The 12,207-nt window shown below is 40.0% G+C and overlaps 1 protein-coding gene across 15 annotated transcripts in view; it reads left to right on the forward strand.

The window, feature by feature from the left end:
- The first annotated feature begins 6,462 nt into the window (after positions 1-6,462).
- CFAP20DC (CFAP20 domain containing) overlaps positions 6,463-12,207 on the forward strand; it is a 235,926-nt gene continuing 230,181 nt past the window's right edge. For 5 of the 15 annotated variants that reach the window (XM_040628610.1, XM_040628611.1, XM_040628609.1 and 2 more), the window contains exons 1-3: positions 6,464-6,836; positions 9,242-9,331; positions 11,833-11,926. In XM_040628610.1, coding sequence (XP_040484544.1) covers positions 6,816-6,836; positions 9,242-9,331; positions 11,833-11,926 — 205 coding nt within the window. In that variant the 5' untranslated portion in view covers positions 6,464-6,815. Of the gene's footprint in view, positions 6,837-9,241; positions 9,332-11,832; positions 11,927-12,207 lie in introns of all 15 variants that reach the window. The other 10 variants (XM_040628608.1, XM_040628613.1, XM_040628612.1 and 7 more) reach the window with 6 other exon arrangements.

Below are 12,207 nucleotides of genomic sequence, written 5' to 3' on the forward strand. Positions count from 1 at the left end.
CCATTTTACACTGCCAGCAACAATGCAAAGGGTTCTAATTTTCCCCCATCCTCATCAACACTTGTAATTTTATTTGTTTTGTATACGAACCATCCTAATGGGTGTCAGGTAATAGTTCATTGAGATTTTGAATTGCAGTTCCCTAATAATTAGTTATGTTGAATATCTTTTCATGTACTTATTGGCCATTTGTATTTTCATCAAGTCCTTCACCCATTTTTTAATGGAGTGACTTGGTGGTTGTTGTTGAGTCGTAGAAGTTCTTTGTATATTCTAAATACACACACTATCAGATAGATGATTAGCAAATATTTCTTTCCATTCCATAGGTTGCTTTTTCACTCAGTTCATCATGTCCTTTGATGTATGTAAGTTTTAAATTTTGATGTTGTCTAACTTATCTTTTAACTTTGTTGCCTGTGCTTTTAGCATCACATCCAAGAAATCACTGTCAAATCCAGTGACATGAAGCTCTTCCTCTGTTTTTTTCCAAGACATAATTTTATAATTTTGAGTTTTATGTTTAGGTCTTTGATTCATTTTATTTTTTTTCTTTTATGTAGCATAAGGTAAGGGTCCAACCTCATTTTTCTTTTTTGCACATGGGTATCCAGTTTTCTATAGCCTTCTTACCATGAGTCAACACTAACTGGCTTTAGATTAGGAATGGCTATGAAAAAAAAACTTGCTACTGAGATCTAACAACTTTTTCTGACAAAAGAGCATTTATATATTTAAAAACAAACTGGTATTAAATATCAGCTCACTTCATTTATCTTCTCAAAGATGCCTTTTACAAATATTTCATTTTTCTAAATCTAAGTACTTACTCCACAACACTGTTATAGTTAGAGAAGCATTCACACCTAAATATTCAATTACTGGAATTGTTTGTTTGTTTGGTTTTTCCCCTGAGAAAACTGTCCAGTAGTAGCTAGTTTTGGAAATTTCAACTTTATACATGAGTTTTGGAGTATTTGCTCAGCTAAAGGTACAGGCAGGAAAGCATCACTTTAGAACCTCAGAGGCCAGAGAGAGGGGAAAAATCTACCATCAGTAAAATCCGCAAAATCTTCCCCCATATCACACCTACTTGAAAAAAGAAGACATCACTACTCTCAAATCAAAAGTAAAATAGATGACTCAGGTATCACTAATTTTTCTCAATTCCTTGAAACTGTAAAATAGTCACAGTTTTTAAATTATTCTATCAACTTGGCATTATTGCCATTCATAAAGTTATTCCATAATGCAGAAAAAAATAACCTTCCGAGCATTAAACAGTTCCAGATTATTGTGCAGCAAAACAAATTCTGATCATCAAACCAATATCTTTTCTCTTTCCCATTATACTAAATAATTTGATTATGAACTGCAACCAAAATATAAACTACAACTATACTGTAGTAAATACTGTATATTCTTAGTTCAAAAGAATACTATTGCTTGTCAAATTGATAATCATAGCACCTAACCTGAATGACTACATTGACATACAAAGATTCCACCACCCTCAAAAACTTTAGTCTATTCCATTTTCGATATCATCCAATATCCTTTAATAACATTAATACACCACCAAATTACTTTCTTTGTAGAACAAAGACAAGCACTTTTAAAGCTTGTAAAGTGACTAATTCTTAATGTTGTCAAATTAAGTTAAGCAATTTAACGCAATTACTAAATGTACTGACTTCTTTAAAAATTGTAGCAATTAGAGAAAATGTTTCACTTTTAAAACATACATAAATAACTTGACTTAAGCAAAGTTGTTTGGGCAGGCATTTTGTTGTTGTTGTTTGGGGGTTTTTGTTTGTTCGTTTATATTTTTGGTGACAGGGCTGAATTTTGGTAGCCATTCTTTTTTTTCTTTTTTTTAAGATTTATTTATTTGAGAGAGAGAGAGAGAGCACGTGCAGGCACACGCACCACAAGCAGGTGGAGGGGCAGAGAGAAAGAGAGAAAGAAAGAACCTGAATTCTGAGTGCAGAAGCACTCTGAGTGCAGAGCCCGATGCGGGGCTCAATCTCACAACCCTGAGATCATGACCTGAGCCAAAACCAAGAGTCAGATGCAATAGCCAAATCCAAGATTTTAGTCATGGCTTGCATTCATCCAAATCAAACAAGGAGCATTTGCTACTATAAAATTGGATCCCTTCCTATCTCTGGTGTTGAGTTCATATTGTTAAAGTAGTGTACATTCTAATTTTGCTTTACAGCCACCACTGTCAGTGGTAAGGGTAGAGTTTACCATAGACAAAACAACTTTGATCCAAGTCAGGCAGCCTTTTGAACTGCCCATTGCCCGGACAGGCCCTAGCCCACATTTGCTAATCAAAATCCAATTATAAGTCTCCTTAACTTGTGGAGTTAGGAGGGTTAGGATATGACCCAAAGACCCAATCCTTGGACAACTGAGCATTGGACAATTACTTTCTATCAAGGAGATAGGGAGTTTGAAATATATTATACCAGTTCCTTCTAGCCTTAAATCGAATAAACAGATGATAAAAAAACAAAATACCTGAGTAATGAAACTTATTGATACACTATGATTAATCATTTAAACTCCATAATTAGTATTTCCATCAATAAATTGAGATGATTAATTCACCCATTTACCTTAATGTATTTTCAATTGCTTTCTTCTTGTTCTCTCAACACCAAAGCCTATGGCTGTCTTTTAAGAACATATTGATCCTTCATCTCCTCCCTTCCTCCTTCATTCATTCAAAGGGGGATTACTATTTTGTTATACTAGGTACAAGGTTGAACTAATATACCAGGCACTAGGGACGCAAGGGTAAACAAAACAGGCATGCTCCCTACTCTCATGAAATCAACAGTCTAACAGAGATGGCCAATATTTTAAACACAACAAAATTTCAATTATTTCAGTAATGCTAAGTGCTAAGATTTATAAGAACCTATAAATAGGGGGATATGATCAAGTCAGGGAAATTCGAGAAGGTGTCCCTGAGAAGGGGACCCTTGATATAAACTCTACGTTTACAGAATTTGGCCTTAACCAAAAAAAAAAAGGGAGCAAAAGTAATCTATTCAAGAGAACAGCACAAAGGCCCTACTGTGGAAGCACATATGTCGAACATGAAGAACTAAAAGAAAGCTCAATGTGACTGATATAAACAGGGCTGCATATCGTATATTGAACCCAGAGAGGAAGATAGGTTCTATAGTCACAAAAGAATTAGAAGCAAGAGACTGATATGACTGGATTTGTGCATTATAAAGATGACTCTGACTGTAAAGTGCAGATGGATTTGAAGGGAGGCCAACATGGTGTATGAATTAGGAGGTTATCATAGTTCAGGGAAGAGCATATCACAGGTAAATCAGTGTACAGACTACAGTGTACAGAGGGAAAGTAAGTAGATTTTAGAAGTATTTAGATAAAACAATTAGGTTTGGGTGATGGATTGAGTAGGGGGAGTGCATCTATTGCTACATAAAAAATCACCCTAAAACTTAGCATTTTACAATAAATATCTCATAATTTCTATGGGTCAGGAATCAGGATACAACTTAGCTGGGTGCCTCTGACTCTGGCTTAGTCATAAGGCTGCAAAGCATTGATTCATTTACCTCAAGGCTTGACCAGGGAAAGATTCACTTTGAAGCCTACTCGTGTGACTGTCGACAGGCCTCAAATTCTCACTGACTACTGGCCAGAGACATCATTTCCCTGCAACATGGACCTTTCCAGGGGATACTCACAATATAGCAACTTGTTTCCTTCATATAAAGACAGAATTAGGGAGAAGAACAAGAGCAAGGGAGTAAAAAGCCAAGCGAGAAGGAAATCACAGTCTTTTTATAACCTAATGTTGGAAATGACATCTCAGCACCATATTGTATTCATTAGAAGTGAGTCACTAGACCCAGGACACTTGCAAGGGGAGATTACATAAAGGGCAAACATACCAGAAGGCAAGGAATCACTGGAGGTCATTTTTGGAGGCTGCTGTATCACAGGGAGTGAGGATGCTGGAGGCACTGTGGTATTAATGAGACTGGGAAGGATGGAAAAGGCCAAGGTTTAGAGAAGTTATGTTTTGGACATTGTGAATTTGAAAAGACAAAGTACCTTTAATTTAATCGACAAATACATATTTATAAAATACCTACTATGTGCCAGGTACTACTCTAGTAGTTGGGATATAATGATGAACACACAAAAAACCCTTGCCCTCATCAAATTTGCCTTCTGATAGCTAATGACAGATGATAAACATAAACAAACAAATTCAGATAATGGCAAAGATAGAAAGAAAATAACAGAGGACAAAGTTGTGAGTCTCTTAGCTATGGTGCTAAAACATGTTTTTCAGAGACCCAAGTAGATTGCTAAAAGCCTTAGGATGCCCCCCTAGATTCCTCCTGTATTCCCACTGACTTTTTGCTTCTCTTCCAGCATTTATCTAAAACTGTTTTGTATTATAGTACCTAACCCTTTGTGTTAGGCCAAAAAATGTGACCTCCCCTACCTCCAAGATGCTTACATCTACCCTTTGGAACGTGTGAATGCTTCCTTACTTGGAAAAAGGGTCTTGCAGGTGTGACTAAGTTAAGGATCTTGCAATAAAGTGATAACCTGGAATTATCCAAGTGGGCCCTCAATGCCACCACAATAGTCCTTATAAGAGACACTGAGAGAAGACACACACAGGAAAAGAGGCAGGGTGAGCATGGAGGCAGATATTGGAGAGATGCAATCACAAGTCAAGGAGTGCCAAAAGCCATAAGAAGCTGGAAGAGGCAAAGAGAAGATTTTCCTCCAAAGCTTCCCAAAGGAGTTTCACCCTGCTGACACCTTGATTTTGGACTTCTGGCCTCTAGAACTGTGAGAGAATATAAATTTCTGTTGTGTTAAGCCACCCAGTTTCTGGTAACTTGTTACAATAGCCACAGGAAACTAACAGACCCTTCCAATGTTATTTCCTATCACTGGATTTGTGGGATTTATCACAAGTTGTAATTATTTATTCACTTGTTTATTGTGTCTCACCCCTATTAATGTGTAAGCTCCATGGAAGTCGGGGCCTTCCCTGTACACCTAGCTCTTGGCATAGTGTCCAGAATGTATTACATCCCTAGGAATTATCTGTTAAATGAATGCATAAATATCCCGCAGTAGATAACAAGTCTTACAAGACAAGAAACCATGTCTATTGGCCATAATTCCCAAAGCCTCCAGCACAGAGTCTTACCAAAAACTGTTGTTGAACTAGGTTTGAGCTCTAGAAATCAGGGATTCTGGATTCTAGATATTGTACTGCAACTGACAATTATATTACCTCCTCTCCTCTCCCTTTATACACATCTGGTATTAGACTTAGTGTTTTCAAATAAGTTTGTTCCTTATCAGCTTTTCTTTTCTTAGCCTTTATAAGGCGTAGGTCCAGATAGCATTCATTTTCTCATGCTGCACATGATCCACAGTGGTTGGCATATCGTAGGGAATACAAATATTTAAGACTTTTGGGTGAATTCGAGCATCAGGCTCAATCATAACTAAAAAGTAACATTGTGCCCTTGAGAAAATTCCTAATCAATTCTGAAACGAAATATTCTCAACTGAAAGGAGACTTAATCCTTAACCTCACATGGCTGTGAACCTGTGACCCACTTGGCCTGTAGCAGGGGCTCCATCAGTGGTACCTGGTTATTCATAAGGCTTACCACTGACCTAACTCAGCCTTGAGAACAGCATTAGACAGGAGCTCCAAACCAGCTCAATTACTTACTGGCCGTGTGATCTTGGGCAAGCTATTTTACCTTTCTGAGCCAAAAAGTGGTAATAATACCTACCTTATAACAGTGGTTCTGACATAGAAACTAAATGAAGTAAACAAATAGTTAAACTTAGGAAAGTGCCTGGCTCAATAACGTAGTTATTTTGAGCAAAAAAACTTTGGCTTTTCAACACGTGCAGTGATTTTGAGAAAATACTCCTACTTCCTTGGGCCTTCTGAAACAATGAAGGGGACCAACTGACTCTATTTCTGCCTCAACGAAACCGAGTCTGGAAACCTTCGAACCAAAGGCCATGTGAGGGTTCCATGAATCCATGACTCTTTCCTTCAGCAACCTACCAGTTATCAGCGTTTAGAATGAAGAGAGACCAAACCGACGTGACAGGTTCTCTAGAAGAGTCCAGGACCTGCTGTAGCTCTTAAACCAGGCTCATTTTAGGCTTTTTCCGCAGAGGTCACGACCTTAGAAAGCGCGGGTCGCAGGTTGGGCGGTCCGCCTTCTCCCCGAGAGTCCCTGAGTTGCCTGGGCAACGCCGACGTCACGCGTGCTCTCATTTGTCCGCCGGCAAAAAGCATGCAGAGCTCAACGCGCAGGCGCCTCATGGGAGCCAATGGGTGCGGCCCGAGCGCCGACGCCGCTGGGCCCCGCCCCTTTCCGATCGAATTCGGGGGCGGGGCGGGGCGGCCCCGGGAGCGCGCCTGTCTTTCCCGGGCGAGCGGGCGGTTGTCCGTGGATCTGTGGCTGGGCGCCCCGTTACGTAGGTTACGCACACAATCACTCCCCCAAGGCCGCCGGGAGCCCGCCCAGATAGCTGCGCCCTCCCACACCCGGGCACCCCGGAGGTGGGGGCCGAGATGGTGCGGGGCGGGGGCTCGACTTGGAGCTGACCGAGGACTGAGAAGAGTCGGGGCGACGCACGAAGCCCTTCTCTGCCGTCGGGCCAGGGGTTCCTGCCCGCCGATTTCCGGCCGTCAGGGTCACGCTACTCGCTGGACGCCCTGAACTCCGTGTCCCCCAAGCCCCGGGCCCCCTGCGGGAATGTTCAAAAATGAGTACCAGGTAACCCGAAATGGCGCTCCAACCTGTCTAGAGAATTCTCCTCTTGGGTGAGGTAGTTCGTGTTCAGGGTGAGGACAAAGCTCTCTCCCCAATCCCCTTCAACATGGTTTTTTTTTTTTTGGGAGGGGGGGTGAGAAGGAAGTTCTGGATGAGTGGTCTTCACTCCAGAAGAAAAAAGGAGTAAGCAACCACGGTTTGGGCGTATGATTCGGCTTTTGTTCAATCTCCAGCTCAGTTCTTTTCAAGGTGTATGGATTGCCTGCGACTCTGATTAAAATGCAGATCTTAAGCCCCCAATCGGACCTTCTGGATCAGAATCTTGAGGGCAGAGCCCAGAAATCTTGAGTTTTAACAAGTTCCTTGGGTACTCACTATTGATGTCTCAGAAGCTATTTAGAATGGAGTGAATGAGTGAATGCATTACTGGGTTAAACCAAGAAAGAAAATAAGCATTTTGGCTCCGTGCTATTTTCTTTTTCCCTAAAACTGGGGTCAGTGATTCTCAAACACTGGGGTACATTACAATCTGTGGGAGTACTTGTGATGCAGATTTCCTGACCCTCACCCCCCAGCTAGTGAATGAGAACATCTGTAAAAACTTCCCCCAGTTGATTCTGATGCACATGGTCCAAAGATCACACTGGGGACACTGCTTCTGGGTCTTCCTCTGTCACCTTGAGTATCTTAGTGTTTTCAAAACAGGACTTGCTCTTCTTGCCTCACTGGACCCCTGAACCCACTCGACCCACTGCTCTTTCTTGACCCTAGTATCTTGCGCTTCCCTCCTACTTCTACCTGAGTTACATTCTCTGTTTACAATTGTCACGTGCTGGAACAGCCCTCCATTGGTTACCTCTTTGTTGCCTCTACCTTTTCACCAAATGCTACCTGCCTTCTTATGAGTTTCCTCCAAGTAGTCTGTTCTCTTTCTTCTGCTCCCATTTGATATAATTAAGTGTGTTAGAACAATTTAAGAGAGTTTTCCTCTCAATTTAGGTAAAATAATGTTGTTATTAAGGAGCATATGCCCACAATGGGAAACTTGGAAAACGAGAGAAAGCAGAAAGAAGAGGGAGTGGGTATTTCACCAGGTACAAAGATTTTTCTCTTAACAACAACCCACAAAACTGCCTCAAATTTAAAATTTTTATTGATATGTGACCTAACCCCAGAAGGTATAGTAATTTATAGTAATTCTTAACCACACACAGTTTGCACATAATACTGCCTGAGAAAGAAGAAATTTAGTGTCTTAAGTTAAAGTGATTTTGTTAAAACTCAGAAGCAAAAATATCTTTATATTATGGAGAAAACGTAAAAGCTGGAAATTCTTTACAAAAATCAGACATAAATTTGTTCATGTGCTGCTTATAATTAAAACAGACCATAAAAGAAAACCATATTTAATCTTCATTTTGATTCTCAATTTCTTGTAATTAACTCTTCCTCAGAGATAATCATCTTAACTCCTTTCTTTGGTAATTAAAGCTTATGGATATTCAGTAACGTGTTTAGTACTTTTATATAAGCGTGGCCCTGTGTGTTCTCAGGTTTACAATAGGGAACACATAGCATGTCCGCACAAATGATTCTCTGTTTTCTTATACAAATTTTATAGATTTCCATATCAACTTATATTAGATATATAAAAAGATGGGAATGCCCAGAATAAGAATCAGAGCCCAATGCCCACTCATTCCCAAGCTTTTTTGTTAATCAGTACCAAAATATCAGTTTGCCCTTTTTGGAATAATTATTGCTGGCACTATTGAGCCCTTGCTACATACAAGAAAGGTCTTGTGCTTGATGGTTTATGTTTACTATCCTGTGTAATCCAACAACCCATTTTACAGATGGAGAATCAAGAGGTTAAGTAACTCAAGGTCAGATAGTTAATAAATGTCAAAGCTAGTAACAGAGCATGGGTCAATATGACTGGAAAGCTTGTAGCCACAGATAATTTACCAGAGTTTATTAGCCTGGCTCTAGAGTCGAGTTTAAACCCTTTAGTCAGAGATGAATAGAATGTTTTGTAAGCATGATTTAGTTTAAACCCTTTAGTTAGAGATGAATAGAATGTTTTGTAAGCATGATTTATACATGGCAAGTAAGTGAACCCCACATCGAGAGACTGTAGGGTTTGTATGGCACAATTTAATGTTTATCATTCTTTAAAAAAAAAAAATTCCCTAAAGCATTTATCCAAGGTAACCCAAATCAGAGTGGTTGTGGCGTCAGTACAATCAAGGTATATTGTAGGAGTTAATAACAGGGATAATGTTTCCTCCAAGATCTACTTATCCGACAGATGCCTGGAACAGTGGTAATAGACCATGTGGTGGATAGTATTTCCTCTTTAGCATTGTCTTTCACTTTAATTTAAACACGTTGTTTTTGTTTTCCAGGGAGGTGCATTTGTTGAAATCTTTAGTGCCCAGGGCAAAAATCCTGGAGCAAAATGGAAGATCCTTGGCAGTCCGTCTGTGATTTGGAAAGTAAGTGTTAGAAGTTAAGAGCCACCTAAATCCTGGAAAGAAAGGAGAATGAAGATTGTAAGAAAAAGGGTTTGATAAGGTTTCAGAACTGTTTTTACTGTTCATTCAAAAACCCTTTCCTGACCCTGTTGGCTGCACCTTGCTCCCAGAAACCACTCCTCAGTCCTTTAAGACTTTGGCACACAGCTCATAACCCTTCTCTGTAGGCCAACTCCTGCTATTGTTTTAGGTGACTTTAGTGTTTGTGAGGAAAATCTCCAAATCCTGAGCTTTACAATTTCTTGATTTCTTCATCACTAATGACCTCTTCCATTGTCAGACGCCATTCCCACTGTCACACCCTATACCTTATCACAGTAAACTGCAGGGCCTCTGAAATGACTAAGTAAGACCTTAAGACATCCCTCTCTGACGCTAAGCTTCAGTTCTTAAGGCTGCTTGCTTAGTTAGTCTCATTGTATTTGTTCTTCAGCCTAATTGAGACCTTTAGGCCACTGGCCTTTCTACTTCCCCATGCCTAAATAATTTTATTTCGGCATGTATTTTCTCTATCTTCGCTTCCTGTCCTATCCAGCCCAGAATCCAGAGTCTGATTTCAGTCACTTTCCAGGCAAAACCTTGAATGCCCTTGCTCTTTGTCCTTCATCATGCTGGCCTCGAAGAAGCCAACCATTTCTTAATCCCCAGATATCTGTCTTTTCTGAGTGGGGTTCTGGGTCCCACAGTAATTTTGGAAAAAAAAATTGGTAGCCTCTCAGATTAATAATACTATAAATTCAACCTGAACAGCCTGGAAAGTTCACCTCTTATGTTCTCTTAGTCTCTCAAATGATTATTTCTCCATTATCTTCAGGTTTTCAACCCCCCATACTCCCCTCTCCACAGTCCACAGCCAGGACAGGCCCTCTTCACTGACTCACCAGAAGACCTCATGCCCCATTTCACAGGGAAAACTGATACTGTCGGATAGAAACTACCTCAGCCTGCTGCCACCAGACCTAAATAAAAACCTATATCCATCCCTGTCCCTTTCTCTTTCACTCCTCTCCTATTCAGTTGGGAGAAAAACGCCTTTTTATGGACCTTGTTCTATGGGTAACTTTTTAAAGCTACTGTTAACTGAGTGCTTACAGTTTGCCAAGCCCAGGTTTAGCACATTACATATATTTATACAGTAGCCTTAGGTGATAGGTACTTTATGCCAATTTTCTGGATGCTTTAAACTGAGGCCGTGGGAAGAGTAAACAACTTGCTTAAAATTATACAGCGCTTCCTATGAATGAGAGATCAATGATGCTGGGAGGAGATAGAGCAGGGAGTGTATCTAAGGCTTCCCCAAGGAAATGACATTGGATCTCTAAGAGCTAACTATGCACTGTGTGGGGCTGGTAGAGACAAGAGTGTTTCAGGCAAAGGAAGAATCACATACAAATTCCTTGTGCAGGAGAGAGCTTAGAATTTTTAAGAAATTACAAGAAGGCTACTAAGGCCAGGATACAGAGAAAAGAGAGTGCAAGGTAGGAGATTGAAGTCTAAAACCAGGCAGCAAGCACACTAGGTGGGGGTTTATGGACTGTGTTGATGATTTGGGTAAGCTGTTGAAAGGTTTTAAGTATATGCCCAACTTGTGTATAGATGGAATAAATATACTCAGTCTCTGTGTGTTCATTTCAAATACATGAGAGATGCTGTTGTGATGGATACAATACAGATTTATTTGAATGTTATTTAATGCTCAGCAGCCTTAGTTACAGTGCATTTCTTGACATATACAGAAAGGAAGATTGGGAGGATCTGTGAAATTTTATAATGGGTCTTTATACTCAGGTTGGGAATTTGCTCCAAGATGAAAAAATAACCACTTTGAGTCATAGAAATCGGACCGTTACATATAAGGAGGCTTTTTTATTTTCAGGTTTGGTTTTGTTCTGTTTATGTTTCTCCTACCATAGTTTTTAAGATCACCTTAACTGTAACACTTTAATTAGTACTGATTTTCAGAAGATGATGTGTAGAACTTCGGGTTAGAACACTAGTAAAATAAGGCAATGATTAATTCCGTACGAGCCATGGCCAGACACCCAGGAACTTGCAGACCGGTTAACTTGCGCACCTAACATAGGTTAGGTGATTTTGTATACTGTAACATGGAGTGATGTTCAGCCTGTGCTGTTAGACAGGAATACGTAGATTATAGGAGAGGAAGGGTAACTAAATTCTGGAAACTCTAAATTCGTAACTTGGGAATCCCTGAAACTAGGGAATTTCTAATCATTTAGAGGAAGAGTTTTTTGATATGATAGAGGGTTTGTCAAGTAGCACAGTGGGGCTTCTATATTCCAATTCCCAGCAGTTTTCAGGGTAAGAGTATCATCAAGACCTGACGTTTAAGTTATTTGAATCCGGGACTTTTTTCCCCTGTGGGTTTACAGCTCCAATTTTATGATAGAAGCCAAATAAAATATGCTCCAATTACCACTGTTTTTATTTTTGTTCTACAGGAGTTTGATAAAGAGGTTAAAAGTTTTGTGTTTGTCCTGGAAGGCAGCAGCCAAACAAACAAAATTCAGTTACCAAAGGAGAATAAGCAAATCCGTAAGTAAGATTTTTGACATTAAAGCTTAATTTGATTTTTTTTTTAATTTTAATTTTTTTATTTTTACTTTTAGATTTATTTATTTATTTGAGAGAAAGAGAGCCAGTGAGAGAGGGAACACAAGCGGAGGGAGTGGGAGAGGAAGAAGCAGGCTCCCAGCAGAGCAGGGAGCCCGATGCGGAGCTCGATCCCAGGACCCTGGGATCACACCCTGAGCCGAAGGCAGACGCTTAATGACTGAGCCACCCAGGCGCCCCTGATTTTTAAAGTTATACTTTTA

Source organism: Ursus maritimus, unplaced genomic scaffold, assembly GCF_017311325.1.
Source record: "Ursus maritimus isolate PB19 unplaced genomic scaffold, ASM1731132v1 scaffold_14, whole genome shotgun sequence".
Classification (NCBI taxonomy): Eukaryota; Metazoa; Chordata; class Mammalia; order Carnivora; family Ursidae; genus Ursus; species Ursus maritimus.